The sequence below is a fragment of the Labrus mixtus genome, chromosome 11, assembly GCF_963584025.1.
Source record: "Labrus mixtus chromosome 11, fLabMix1.1, whole genome shotgun sequence".
Classification (NCBI taxonomy): Eukaryota; Metazoa; Chordata; class Actinopteri; order Labriformes; family Labridae; genus Labrus; species Labrus mixtus.
In genome coordinates this window covers 2,419,228-2,434,227 of record NC_083622.1, presented here as the reverse complement: position 1 = coordinate 2,434,227, position 15,000 = coordinate 2,419,228, and the positions used below count along the sequence as shown (strand labels likewise).

General features: G+C 41.5%; 2 protein-coding genes across 3 annotated transcripts in view; one reads left to right on the top strand and one right to left on the bottom strand.

Annotated features, from left to right (window-relative positions):
* The window catches only part of LOC132983291 (phosphatidylinositol-3-phosphatase SAC1-B), a 17,702-nt gene extending 8,023 nt beyond the window's left edge, over positions 1-9,679 (bottom strand). For both annotated transcript variants that reach the window (XR_009674827.1, XM_061049553.1), the window contains exons 1-10: positions 9,606-9,679; positions 6,519-6,616; positions 4,198-4,272; positions 3,985-4,112; positions 2,580-2,729; positions 2,191-2,250; positions 1,964-1,997; positions 1,654-1,755; positions 935-1,020; positions 739-825 (exon numbers count right to left, since the gene is read on the bottom strand). Coding sequence is in view for 1 of the 2 variants with exons in the window: in XM_061049553.1 (XP_060905536.1) it covers positions 739-825; positions 935-1,020; positions 1,654-1,755; positions 1,964-1,997; positions 2,191-2,250; positions 2,580-2,729; positions 3,985-4,112; positions 4,198-4,272; positions 6,519-6,616; positions 9,606-9,634 (849 nt within the window). In the remaining variant the exon portion in view is untranslated. The remainder of the gene's footprint in view (positions 1-738; positions 826-934; positions 1,021-1,653; positions 1,756-1,963; positions 1,998-2,190; positions 2,251-2,579; positions 2,730-3,984; positions 4,113-4,197; positions 4,273-6,518; positions 6,617-9,605) is intronic.
* Positions 9,680-11,923: 2,244 nt separating this feature from the next.
* The window catches only part of fbl (fibrillarin), a 10,175-nt gene continuing 7,098 nt past the window's right edge, over positions 11,924-15,000 (top strand). The window contains exons 1-3 of the mRNA XM_061049566.1: positions 11,924-12,078; positions 14,347-14,484; positions 14,568-14,717. Of these exons, the coding sequence (XP_060905549.1) occupies positions 12,069-12,078; positions 14,347-14,484; positions 14,568-14,717 (298 nt within the window). The 5' untranslated portion in view covers positions 11,924-12,068. The remainder of the gene's footprint in view (positions 12,079-14,346; positions 14,485-14,567; positions 14,718-15,000) is intronic.

The window sequence follows — 15,000 nt, the reverse complement described above, 5'->3', positions numbered from 1 at the left end:
ACATGGAGGAGAAATAATGAGACACACACGCTCTTAAAAATGTTTCACTTCCTGTGCAGAGTTCAAACTAAACAGTTTCCAAACGACACCAAAAGGTTTTTTTTAATAGAGGGAATCAAACACGATCTCAGAGGAACAGAGAAGCTGTGAGAACTCGTGTGAAGCTCAAAACAACGGGAGTAAATTTAAACATTTAATGGGTTTAATGAATCTTCAAACATAACACAAACTTGGGCGCAGATGGCCTAGCGGTTCGGTCGTGCCCCATATATGGAGGTTGGAGTCAGAGTTAAATTCTAGCAAAAAGTTAATGTGCAATACGTGAATTCATGTAAAGTATCTTAACATTTACAAAGCATCTTTTGCCCGCTGTTTCTGTGATTTGATGACGACTGTTGACGTCCCGATGTTTCCGAGTTGTTGTTCCAACTTTGAGCAGATGTTCATGTGCGACACCACATGAACGCACCATTCCTCCCACAGTCCAAACACGTGCTCGTTAGGTTAACTGCTGACTCTAGATTCCCCGTAGGTGTGAATGTGAGTGTGGCTGGTTGTCTGTCTCTGTGATTGGCTGATGACCAGTCCTGGGTGTAACCCCGCCTCTCGCCCAATGAGAGCTGGGATCGACTCCAGCCCCCCCACACGACCCCGAATAGGCAGTTCAGATAACGGTGTATGGATGGAAGCTGTTTGTAATACTAACTGAAGAGCGACGTGTGTGTGGAGTGAACTCACATGGTTGACAGTTTTGCTGATCTGTGGTTTTGGTTTGTACTTGAGGTTTGGTCTCTGGGACCAGAAGAAGGGGATGGAGCCTCTGGTCTGTGGAGGAGAAAGGACGACTTTCATCAACCTCGTCGTGATGTCATATCACAGAGCGTTCTCATGAACAACCTGAGACTCCTGCAGCCTCTCCGGTGTTTTGTCTCACCTGAACATACGAGGCCTTGGCGCTGTTGAACTGCACCACCTGCTCTGTTTCCACGTAGTTAGCGGCATGACCCTCAGTATCAATACCTGCACACAGACACGTGAGACACTTCTGTTAGAGACCAGATGTGACGGCTTCAAAGTCCTGATTCAGAAACAGTAAAGTTCTTCTTCTTCACGTCCACTAGGGGGAGTAAACCTACACAGAAGTCAGATTTCAGTTCAAGTTTGGTACAGCAGGAAGAAAGTCCTGAATGCAAAATTCTGGGTCTGATTAGTGATCCGGATCATTTGGCTCACCGCCGCAAACGGCTCTTTCTTTGGTTCCATTTGGGCTTTCTAAATCGGCAGAATTTAACAATGTTTTTACCCGTTATTATTGATATGTGTGCATTTGTTTCACTGAAGTTATTCTTAATATACTTAACTGAATGATTCCCAGAAGAACACTATTTTACATGATGTTTAAAATGATGTATAAAAACATGAACGTTGTACCACAGAGCGCTAGGTGTGGCTGTGGCCGAGCGGTTTGAAGAAAAGATTTAAATAACAACAAAAAGGGAAATAAAGAAGAGGATCTCACATGGGAGCCAGCTTCCCTCGTTCACAACCCACAGCAGCACTAATAGATGAGCCGCTTATACACGTACATAAATATATTTTAAAAAATGGAGATGTGTCTGAGAAGCTTCCCTCAGGCTCAGAGGAGCTCGTTACCTCTGACGTAGTATCGCACTCCGGCTCTGAAGCAGCTCCTCCTGGAGATGATGCTCCACTCAAACACTTTCCCGTTGATGCAGCTCGACCTCAGAGCGATGACTGATGGACAGGTGTGTTCAGGAAACCAACTTCACATGAACGTCACATATAAGAGTGATAAAGAGGAGCGAGCCTGACATCTACAAGACAAGAAAACTGAAGTACAGGCAGCGTGACCTGCATTAGACTGCATCAATAAAACACAGCACAGATCGATTGTTTGACCTCTGATGGAGAGGGAATACGCTGACCAGCAGGTAAAGGATACAGCCGTGGATAACAGGGAACACAAACTTGTGTAGCTGTAAGAGGAGAGCAGAAGAAGAACATGTAAAGGATGATAATACTCAACACTTTATGTATACATCAGTAATTTAGACTCCAAATATATAGAAAACTACGACTCGCTGCTCATTTCACTGAGAACATTTCAAGGAAAAACAACCCAGAGTGAGAGGTCAAAATGAAAGGAAGAGAGCAGGGACGCAGTCTGACCTCGGGCTGAGTCATGAACTCTCTCAACAGGTGACCGTTCCACACAAAACGCTGATCCGCCTGCAGACGAGAACAGAGGGCACAGGTTAGTACAAAGACGAGAACACGGTCACTCAGGACTCAGGGCGAGAAAAACATGCCGGAAAAACTCCAGACAACAAGAATAAAAACAAAAAACACACAACAGGAAAAATAACTCTCAGAGTGTTTGTATGAACTGAACTGTAATATTCTGGATTGAAAATAAATATATAATATAAATTCAGTGTAAGAGACACACTTTTTAAACCTATTTCATCTTCTCTGAAGTGGGTAGCGTCCTAAATACTGGTGGGAGTAAAATCCCAGTATAACATGCTGAAACATGCTGTATGTGATCATGAACCCACCCTCTCCAGGAGGCTCATCTCCTGGAACTCGGGGCTGGTGTTGGCGAGTCGCTGCAGAGTGTGCGTCAGGTCGTAGTCTGTCGCGAAGTAGAAGCCGTCGGTGTGCAGCACGTGGTTGATCATGGACAGGAACGTCTTGTTGTCCTGCATCTGAAAACATAAACACACAAAGAGACACATTAGATCTACCTGCTGTTTGAATCCCTCACGTCCTCCGACTGTAAAGACGTCATTATTCTCTGAACCGAACGGCTTTTATAGAATATCTTAAAGTTCAGAAAGTCAAACACTCCTCTGATTCTCTGTGCGAGGATGTCTTTGTTATTTCTTCTTTGAGATGCATCTGAACACACACATTGTATTTGTGATTAACGTCATTTTAATGGATCTGTTCGTGTCCTTTTCTGCAGGTTTTTTTAAATCGCCTGCTGCTGGCTTTACGACAAACGTCCCCTCTGCAGGTAACAAAGAAGAAAAAAGATTTTATTTAGATGCGTTTCCTTCAAAGCCTGTTAAAAAAAAAACTGTTTCTAGTTGATGGATGGACTCAGAAGAGACCTGTGAGGTAGGTAAAATATTTTTTTCTGTCATTTTGTTATATCAGTGTGTCTAGTTAAACTAATTTAATTTCCAGAAGTATTTAAGTTAATTTATATTTCTAAGAGTAAACAGTAAATACTGTGTGTTTTATCTACCTTTTTAAGATTAAGACGCTGGCCCTTTAAGAGAGGCTCAGTGAAGAAGACACAGAGGTGTGTGTAGGCTGAGGTGTGTGTGGGCATTTCTTTAATAAAAGTTGCTAAAAGTGAAGATGGACGAGTTCTGACCGGTTCATTTCAAGGGTGCAACATAGAGCTGGGCGATTTGACCTCAAATCAACATCACGATTAATTGAACATTTGACCTCGATTACGATTAATGAAGGATTATTTTGTTTTTGTTTTTTGCCCTCATAGTTCACTGATGAGGTCTCTACTGTAAATACACTCATCTATTAAAGCTGGGATCTGTTTTCTAATAACAGAGTGAATATCTGAGGAACTATTTTGTGGTTATTTATTACTTTAAAACATTTTAGTTTTAAAGTAAAAAATTAACTTCTCTAAAACAGTAGAAAATTAATAACTTGCATTTCTTGTAAACAGTTTTTCTGCAGTGTTTAAATTTGACTTTTTTTTTGTTCTGTGTCATCTTCCCTAAAGACAAAATGTGTCCAAACGACGGACATTACTCCATGTCTCTGATTGGACGTGTCGTCATGTGACTGCCCTGAAAATAATCAAAAAAATAATTCTGAATTTCAGTTTTGATTAATAATTTATTAATTGCCCAACCTGACTTTGAGTAGGAGTTTAAGTATCTCATCGCCCCAAGAATCATAAAACAAACAAAGCTCAGCTCTTACCTGGTTGTCCGTCAGGTGTAATATTGTCTTCTTGTACGAGATGATGTCAAACTCCAGAGCTTTCCACACAGCGTGTCCCAGCAGGTCTCCCACCTTCTTCTTCTTTGTGATGACCACCAGGTACATACCTGACGCAGAGAACAGCTGCTTCAAAAAGAGAAACAAACAGACAGGAATCTTCACCTGGAAACATCACCATGCAGTACAACTAACCTGCCACCAGGCGGATCGTCCCCATGAGGCCACTTATCGGCCGGCTGTCGGCAGAGGCGGGGACGTCCCTCCTCACTGAGGAAGAAGACCAAAATGTTAGAGAGACAGAATGAACTTCCAAACTCCATGTGATCTGCAGAGTCCCTCTGCACCTTTAAGAAAAAGCTAAAGACCCAGCTCTTTCATGAATACCTACTAACTTAATGATGATGGTCTCCATATTATTGATGATGATGATGGTAATGACGATGGTTTTTGTTTGATAACGTCGACTTATAAGATGGTTTCTATACTGATTAGAGCTCTCAAGAACTGCCCTCAATGTTGTGCTTTGCCTCTGGTCACTTCCTGTCAGCACCTGTGTGTCCAATCGGACTCAAAGCTGATCGTTTGCTCTTACTGACATTGTTCCCTTTTTTCTAGATCCTTGCTTGTGTTGTTCTTACTCTGATGTACGTCACTTTGGATAAAAGAGTCTGCTAAGTGAATTGTAGAATCATCTGAACCAGAGCTGCAACCAGGGAGGATTTTAAGAATAATCTGCTCCCCGGCAAACTCTGAGGTGGTGTTATGAAATCTATGCATTGAAGCTGACTTTAAACATGAAGCTCTTTGAATTGCCTTGTTGTTGAAATGTGAATTGGGGTGTGCGGATTTAGTCGTCCTTTTGCCTTGTGTATATTTTTCGTCCAGCACCCAGTGTTTATACATCCCGTCTGTGCTGGGACCGCCAGGAGGAGCTGGAAAACGTTGCTGGTGAGAAGGAAGTCTGGGTTGACTCACGGCGCTTGCTGACCTCGGATAAGCGGAAGAAGATGGATGGATGGATGGACCCGGTACTCAACGATTCAGACGTGCATGCTTTTTGATTTTCTTGGTTTAAATACGTTCAAAACAGCAGACGTCTGTCATGTGTACTCACTGACGGACTTCCAGCTGTAGACTCAGACTCTCTCACTTTGAGCATGCTTTATTTTATCTGCAGCACGTAGCAGGGTTCAGGATAGTGTCATACTCTTTACCATCAATAATAAGAGCTTCAGTGTTTGTGTTTTAAGAGGCTTCATGGTTTCAGTAATCAATAACATCCAGATCCAGGAGATATGTCTTCCAGTGAGATCTCTCTGTCCCTTCTTCTTCTACCCTCTTCTCTTTGCATCAGATGTTTTTCGCAGCTGAATATAAATTAAGAGCCGTACAGTTTTGAAATGTAAACACACACACTCTGCCATCTCTACAACCGTCTCCCCTCAGGCCACAGATACAGATCTCTCACTTTCCGGACTAATCGAGCCATGTCAAGCTTTGCTCCCACATCCATCAGGCTCATAAACAAATGATCTATTTTAACACCACTCTTTTAACCGCTTATAACAATTATTTATGACCTATTTATCATGCTTTTAACAGAGCCACTTGTATGTGTGTGTTTCTGTTGTATGCGCACTGATGCTCTTTTACACAAATGAAGTTCCTAACAGATAAATAAAGTTATTTGAATTGAAATAAGATCGTTTTGAAAATCCCAACCCCCCTCGACATCAGCCCTGTAAAAGTTTGTCATAACTTCCTGTTAACTGAAGAGGGATGATGTTTGTTTTATTGACGTGTAAGTTGGTCACACACCTCTTTGCCCCTTTCTGGAGTAGATTCTTTAAAAAGCCAAGAAATGTTAATAACAGATTAAAGACAGGAACGTGCAGCCTGTGGGACTATCAGCACACGGCCGGCCTCTTAAAAGAACTATGAGACTGATGACATCACTGGTACAGGCGCTGTAATGTAAACAGACCCCCCCCCCCCCATAAAAAATCTGTTATTTAATTGTTAATATGTCACTTTTATTTTCTTTCCACGACTCTCTGGGGATGCCCGTGAATTATCTAGCAAACCCGAGGTGGAGTATCTCTGTTTTAGGGATAAAAATATCTGACATGGTGTTATGAACGTTTCCTCCGAGGTAATGAGACTCGTGCTCTCTGTCCTGGAAACAGACGGCCCGGAGAGAGGAGAGAGATAATTAGCAGATCTGACCATTTCCTGTCCTGTGTGTTCACTGTAACACCCCCCCCCCCCTTCCTCACATTCAGACACACAGCGAGTGAACTGAAGGATGAGGAGCGTTTTAAAACGGTCCAGGCGTCCTCTGAGAGATGCTGCAGGACGAGGCGAGACACAAAACTTTACAGAAACAGAACAAAGAGGTGACACATGAAGCAGGTGAAGACATCGAATTTGTGCATCAGCTCCGGTTAGAAATACATGTGATGAGCATGAAGCACTCTCTGAGTCCATCGCTGTGCACCTGTCCTGAGTTTTACCTGTGAGTATCATCTCAGTGGACACTCTGTCGATGGCCAGGACGTCCTCACAGCCGTCATCACAAGCCTCGATGTAGAACTTCTCAGGTGTGGTGCGCCTGCAGAGACCAAGACGAGAGAGAGAGAGTGAGAGACGGTGTCAAAAATGCTTCAACACTTTGCAAGCTGTGAAAAACTACAGATCTTCAGTCACACTTTTTAAACAAGAGCTGCCATTCAAAACTCACAGGTCGGCAAATTCAAATGTTTCTCAAGTCCTTTTGGCGTCTCACAAAGATGCAAAAGCGGGGGCAAAGCGGGGGGCAGAGTCTGGTCCCTACTTTTTAAATACTTTCTTACCGACAAAGACAAACAAACCTAACGCAAACACAGATTTCACCCGGCTTCATTCCTTCAGAAACAAGCTCGATTAATCTCCCACTCCTGATCTTTTGCACTGTTTATTCATCGTATAGCCTTCTTATTTTGTCTGTATTGATTGTTTGTAGTTAGGTTGATGTGTGTGCATCATCTGCGTGTACTTCTCTGCACAAATTGAATATGAAAAAAGATGCAAACGTTGAGTAAATGCAGTTTACAGGCAGAGAGGAGGTGTCATTGTCTAAATTGCATAAACACATTCTGTTGTAATTCTTTGTGATTAAAAACAGTGAAATGAATCACATCAGGTGCAAAGACTCCTGTTGTTGCTGCAGGCATCGATTGTTCAAAGTTTAAATGTCTTAAAATCTAAAATATATTAACAACCATAATGTCAGTTTAAAAAAAAAAAAAAAATGGCGACATCAGTTTAAATTCTTTACATGCAGCTCCACTCAGAACACACACAGTGAAACCTGAAAATATTCACTGAATCACGACTAACACCGACTGAGCCCGTGGTGAGGTGTAACGTTAGCTTTGGTTACTGTGGTGAGGTGTAACGTCAGCTTTGGTTACCGTGGTGAGGTGTAACGTCAGCTTTGGTTACCGTGGTTACCGTGGTCAGGTGTAACGTCAGCTTTGGTTACCGTGATGAGGTGTAACGTTAGCTTCGGTTACCGTGGTGAGGTGTCACGTTAGCTTTGGTTACCGTGGTGAGGTGTCACGTTAGCGTTGGTTACCGTGGTGAGGTGTAACGTTAGCTTCGGTTACCGTGGTGAGGTGTCACGTTAGCTTTGGTTACCGTGGTGAGGTGTAACGTCAGCTTTGGTTACCGTGGTTACCGTGGTGCGGTGTAACGTCAGCTTCGGTTACCGTGGTGAGGTGTAACGTTAGCTTCGGTTACCGTGGTGAGGTGTAACGTCAGCTTTGGTTACCGTGGTTACCGTGGTGCGGTGTAACGTCAGCGTTGGTTACCGTGGTGAGGTGTAACGTCAGCTTTGGTTACCGTGGTGCGGTGTAACGTCAGCTTTGGTTACCGTGGTGCGGTGTAACGTCAGCTTTGGTTACCGTGGTTACCGTGGTGCGGTGTAACGTCAGCGTTGGTTACCGTGGTGAGGTGTAACATTAGCGTTGGTTACCGTGGTGAGGTGTAACGTTAGCTTCGGTTACCGTGGTGAGGTGTAACGTTAGCTTTGGTTACCGTGGTGAGGTGTAACGTCAGCTTTGGTTACCGTGGTTACCGTGGTGCGGTGTAACGTCAGCTTCGGTTACCGTGGTGAGGTGTAACGTTAGCTTCGGTTACCGTGGTGAGGTGTAACGTCAGCTTTGGTTACCGTGGTGTGGTGTAACGTCAGCGTTGGTTACCATGGTGAGGTGTAACGTCAGCTTTGGTTACCGTGGTGTGGTGTAACGTCAGCTTTGGTTACCGTGGTGAGGTGTAACGTCAGCGTTGGTTACCGTGGTGCGGTGTAACGTCAGCTTTGGTTACTGTGGTGCGGTGTAACATCAGCTTTGGTTACCGTGGTGCGGTGTAACGTTAGCGTTGGTTACCGTGGTGAGGTGTAATGTCAGCTTTGGTTACCGTGGTTACCGTGGTGAGGTGTAAAGTCAGCTTTGGTTACCGTGATGAGGTGTAACGTTAGCTTTGGTTACCGTGGTGAGGTGTAACGTCAGCTTTGGTTACCGTGGTTACCGTGGTGAGGTGTAAAGTCAGCTTTGGTTACCGTGGTGAGGTGTAATGTCAGCTTTGGTTACTGTGGTTACCGTGGTGAGGTGTACGTCAGCTTTGGTTACCGTGGTGCGGTGTAACGTCAGCTTTGGTTACCGTGGTGCGGTGTAACGTCAGCTTTGGTTACCGTGGTGAGGTGTAAAGTCAGCTTCGGTTACCGTAGTGAGGTGTAACGTTAGCGTTGGTTACCGTGGTCAGGTGTAATGTTAGCTTTGGTTACCGTGGTGAGGTGTAACGTCAGCTTCGGTTACCGTGGTGAGGTGTAACGTTAGCGTTGGTTACCGTGGTGAGGTGTAACGTCAGCTTTGGTTACTGTGGTTACCGTGGTGAGGTGTACGTCAGCTTTGGTTACCGTGGTGCGGTGTAACGTCAGCTTTGGTTACCGTGGTGCGGTGTAACGTCAGCTTTGGTTACCGTGGTGAGGTGTAAAGTCAGCTTCGGTTACCGTAGTGAGGTGTAACGTTAGCGTTGGTTACCGTGGTCAGGTGTAATGTTAGCTTTGGTTACCGTGGTGAGGTGTAACGTTAGCTTCGGTTACCGTGGTCAGGTGTAATGTTAGCTTTGGTTACCGTGGTGAGGTGTAACGTCAGCTTCGGTTACCGTGGTGAGGTGTAACGTTAGCGTTGGTTACCGTGGTCAGGTGTAACGTTAGCTTTGGTTACCGTGGTCAGGTGTAACGTTAGCGTTGGTTACCGTGGTCAGGTGTAACGTTAGCTTTGGTTACCGTGGTCAGGTGTAACGTTAGCTTTGGTTACCGTGGTCAGGTGTAACGTCAGCTTCGGTTACCGTGGTCAGGTGTAACGTTAGCTTCGGTTACCGTGGTCAGGTGTAACGTTAGCTTTGGTTACCGTGACACGATGCAGCTCTCACAGCGTTATTAGTTTTTTAAACGTTAGCATTGTTAGCATGAGGTCCTCGCACACACTCACTTCACTGTAAACACGAGTTAAAAACAACGTAATGTTATTATAAGTAAAAGATTTCAGGACACTTACAAGTTGAAACTCTCATAGGTACTCGCCATCTTTCCTGCCGTCTGACCTCAGTGACGTGTCAGTGACACACCGGCTACTTCCGTCATCAGACTGCGACGCTAGAGGGCGCTGCTGCAACAACATAAACATGTTTTATATCTAAGCACGTAACTCTACATGTATTACATGTTTTATATCTAAGCACGTAAATATATGGCAAGCCGTTCAATATTGAATAAAGTCTGAACATATGGAAGTTTAATTCCATATGTTCAGACTTTATTCAATATATTCAAAGTTTCATTCAATATATTAATTTCCTGAACGGCTTGCCATATAAATACTATAAACAGTATCATTGTTGTATGAAAGGAAATTACAGTAAAAAAACAAAAACATTTATAATAGATAAAATAACTTATCACCTGAGGAATCCGAGTAAAACATTACAAAATATGTTTTTTGTAAAAACCTCCCACCCCCCATGATAGTCCATACATACTAAGATGTGTAAATGTATACACCGGGGATGTATTGAGGTGAGAAACTGAAATATGTCTCTCATTGTCTCGTTTTGTTGTTTCTTTTTGTAACACATTTGTCTTTTTATTGTCTGTTGTTAATTTTGATGAGATGATCCTGATGAAGGCCACAAGCCGAAACGCGCCGGTTTAATTTGTTAAAGGTGCACTTTGGAGTTTTGATAGAAGAAGTTGGAGAAGTTTACAGATTATGCAGGTTTATGTTCATAACTCTATATACAAACTGTCCTCAGAGGAAAATTTGGTCCCTGTAACACTGTTTGAAGATAAAATACTAGGTGAGAAGTTATGGTGGGGGGCCCCCAACAGTGAGACCGTAACTCTCCTGGTAGCTTTTGAGCTCTAATCATTGTTCAGGGACCCATTTTTCCTTTGAATAAAGTTTCTGTATTTAGTTCAGAAAATAAAGCACAGAATTGTTTCACTCCTCCAACTTTCAAATTGAATTACCAAATCTACAGAGTGCACCTTTAATAAAGTTTATCGTCATACTAGAAGTGTTGCTGGAGCATTTTGACCTCTTCAAGCCATTTACTCTTCATGCACCTTGGTAGTTGGTGAAATTGTGCCAGAAAATCCCACTCTGTTTCTGTTGTTAATTTTATAATGTATATTATTTTTATATTTTGTATTTGTTCCCGTTTTATTCCTGTACAGTTTCCTGTCTTTTATTGGGTTTAAATTTGAAAAAGGCAACTCAAATATTCAACAACACCAAAAAAAAAAGGTTTGTGATAAGTGACTTTCAACACTGCACATATTCAAACAGCTCTTTTGATGGACATGGTATCAACAAAAAAAAAGATTCTAAAAGTCTGGAAGACACCGACTCCACCATGCTTCAGAAACTGATTGCATGAACATGGTTTCAGTGATAGGCTACACATGGAGAAATTGCGAACTAATTATTCAAAATGTAGACATAAATGGGAAGAATCTTGGGGTCACTTCTTGCAACATTTGGACTCATCTTGACAGCATTTGTATGGATTTATCATTTTTTACATTTTATCTGTGGACATTTCTATTGTGGACAGCTTGTGTGTGTGTGTGTGTGTGTGTGTGTGTGTGTGTGTGTGTTCTGGGGTGGGGGTGGGGGTGTATATCCTTGGGTTGGGTTGCAGGTTTTCATATTTGTTTGGATTGTGTTGTCATAAACATATATCAATAAAAATAATTATAATTTTAAAAAAATGCACGTGTTTGTCTGGAAATTATTCTAAATTTCTTAAATTTGATAAACTCTACGCTTAGGTACTTATTGCTTATTCATTTATTTTCTGTTTATTTCCATATTTCCTACTTCTATATTATGTTTAACAGCAACTGTAACGACCGAATTCCCCCCGGGATTAAATAAAGTATTTCCTATTCCGATTTATTATAACCTAAATAACCTCAGGTGCAATAAGAGATGTAGAAAGTTAGAGACAAGAAAACATATTTATATTTTCATCTCATTGTACAGTGGTCCCCTTTGTTATTTATTTGTATTATATCTTTGCTTTAATACAGTTTATAACTTCTGTACAGTTTATTTTAAATCACTTTGATGTTACTACAACTTATTTATTTTTTGTACTTTTCTTTTTTTCTTTATAATGTTATTCTATTTTATATATAATTTTAACTTTTTTTGTAGAAGCTGACTCGGGGAGAAACGCACAAAAAAAATCCAAAGTACCTGTACTGTCCTGTACCTGTGCAAATGGCAATAAACATCTATTCTATTCTATTTAAAAGCATGTTTACACTCCCCTCCAGCAGGTGGCGGTGTTTCCTCCTCCTGTGTGAAATCTGCAGCGGCTCGAGAAGACGAAGAAGAAGTGTCCGCTGCACGTGCGTAGCGCTCACATCGCGTCGGTCCTCCCGGAGAGACACACAGAAGAAGACGAGGGGAAGAAGATCCACCAGTTTAAGTTAACCTTTTACACCAGACAACATGAGACCAGGTACAGTAAACATTACAGTTTATTATTATTTATTTAACGACGTGTTTATGTATTTATTTAAACATGCTGCGTGTAGTTAAAGATGCTGGCCTACACCGCCATGCTGCACACATCACCTCATTATCAACTTAAACATTTTAAAGCTAAACATCACATTAACACAATTTGCTTTAAAAATACTGGTGTTTAACTTGCAATATAATGTAAATATGTTCCTGTCATAATAAATATTAAAGCCACATAACCCGACAGAGCAGCAACACGCGGTGCAGACTAAAACACGTGTTGAACTTTTTTTTTTCTCCTGTGAGCATCTTTACTCACCACGTGTCCTCTAAAAACTCCGGATATCAACACTTAATTAAGCATGAAGTTATCTTTTAATTTGACCTGGCACCCTGGAGATGTTTACTTCATCTGTTTATTTATTTTTTTTGCTTCCCGTCGCGACGCTAATGCTGGAAAATAAAGCGTTAGCATGTTAGCATGGAGTTAGCTAGGTGTTGCGTCGAAATGTGTTACCCCCGCTAAGTGAGGTCAAAGTGTGTTTCCACACTACAGCAGATTTAAAGCTCGTTTTGAGGTTGTTTTTTAACAGGAGTCGGTGGATCTGATCTTCACACAGTCACATGTGATCAAAACACGATGAAATGTCGTAAATATAGTTTGGGTTTACGTGGGGGGGATAGACTTTATTGATCCACATGGGGGGAAAGTTTACATCACAGCAGCTCAAGAAAACAGGAAAAAGGAATAATAAAAGTAAAACATGTGTACATCAGTTAAATAAAGGCAGAAAAAATACAATAATAGAATAATACCAGGTATGTACACTTCCACTTGTGGAAAGAGTTATTATTAAATAGACTGTAACTTAAATTCAGAGACGACAAAGTGTGTGTGAGTTGGAATACATCTGCTGATACAGGGAGAGCGAGGTTATTGCTTTTCATAAAATAATACATAAATTCATAGCTGTTAGTAGATATGCAATTAAAGAAACATTCAGACTTAAGACATTTCACGCCCAGTACTGAGACATGCTCAATGCTGATTGGTCACAAAGTTAAAACATATCTGTGAACGTAGTTTGGATGTTTGGCTTCTCCTCTGTAGACAAACAATGACTTTAATTACGCACTAAGTAGTTTAGATGAACCTTTTAACCCGTGGACTGAACATCAAACCTTTATGGAGACCTTAACCTTAAATCACATTTATTCAGTCTTTTATATAGTGTTTTATATCAATTCAAATCTTAACATTACTGTTTTATCTTTTTTATCCTACGACAATTTTAAATATTTTTCTCTTATGTATTTATTTTAATATCTTGTTGCTTTTGTGTCGTATTTTATTTTCTTTTAATACATATTTATTTTTTATTCTTATTGGTGTGCATTAGTCTCTCAGTGATTTTATAAACAACTTTTCTGCTCTCCTGATTGATTTGATTTAGATAGAACCGGTGCAGACATAAACTCTTCCACCTCACACACATTTTTATTTAACCAGGAAAGAAACTAGTTGAGATTAAAACTGTCTCTGGCGAAGACAGGCAGCAAAACATTAACAGAGTTTCCACACGGACAACGAGCGGCCAATCAAATACAAAATACATTAAAAGACACAAATAACAAATCCGAACAGCAAAACGTTTGTTAAAAAAAAAATCATCCACAAATACATCTACAGCCAGACGTATCCGCCTCAAAGTCATTTAACTTCCTCTTTTAAAGCATCCACACATTCCTCCAACCCGGCCCTCCTCAGGGTCAAGGGTCAGGCTCCGCCCACTTCTTTTGCATTAAAAAACCCAGCATTAGATTGGGTGAAATCCCTCCAGCAGCCCCCTAAATATATGAAATTCCAGAAACCGAAAGCTGAACGTAATTATATTAGTTCAGCTTTTATTAATGCTGTTAGCTTTACTAAATAAAAAAGGAATAATAATAGAATAGAATTACTTTATTGATCCCAAACTTGGAAATTGTGGCGTTACAGCAGCAGGTTGTCCAAACACACAATATGAGTAAAAAACACAATATAATATTAAATACAAAGTAAATAAGCACTAAAAATATCAAAACTAAGAATGTGAATATATACAACCAGGATTTAACTAAACATTACTAGTCTTAAATATGGAAGATTAAATGTAAATGTGTAAAAACAGAGTTGTAAATAGTAATGACATAAGTTAAAGTGCAGGAGTGTAGATGAGGAAGCGTGTGTTCAGCCCACTGATGAGTTGTGTTTGTGTTTCAGGGTTCAGTCCTCGTGGAGGAAGTAGAGGAGGATTCGGCGACAGAGGGAGAGGAGGAAGCAGAGGAGGATTCGGCGACAGAGGAGGAAGTAGAGGGGGATTCGGCGATAGAGGACGAGGAGGATTCAGGGGAGGAAGAGGTGAGACCCGAGGGAGTTCGATTATTTCATCTGTTTTAATAACCTGGACCTTTTTTTTTTTATTAACGTGTCTGTGCTTTCAGGTGGATCATTCCGGTCTCCTGATGGAGGAGGATTTAGAGGCAGGGGAGGCGGCGGCAGAGGGGCCCCAAGAGGAGGAAGAGGAGGGAGGGGAGGAAGAGGAGGCTTTGGAGCAGGGAGGAAGGTCATGGTGGAGCCACACAGACATGAAGGTTTGTACTATGACAATCAATAACATGTTGTTATGAGTTATACATTATACACGAGTTAAATGTTTAACCTTCTGCTAATAAAGCTTCATCCTGAGTGTCACATATCTTTATCTTCCTCTTCCTGTGAAGTGTTTCAAATGCCTGATGACTCATCCTGCACTCGGGGGGGTTTCTATTTTTTTTTTGACCCGATTAAAAAGTTTCCTCAAAGCTAACGATCCAATCAAATTCATCCCTTATTTATGTCTCGTCTTTCATCTTGTGATTGGTTGATGACAAGACA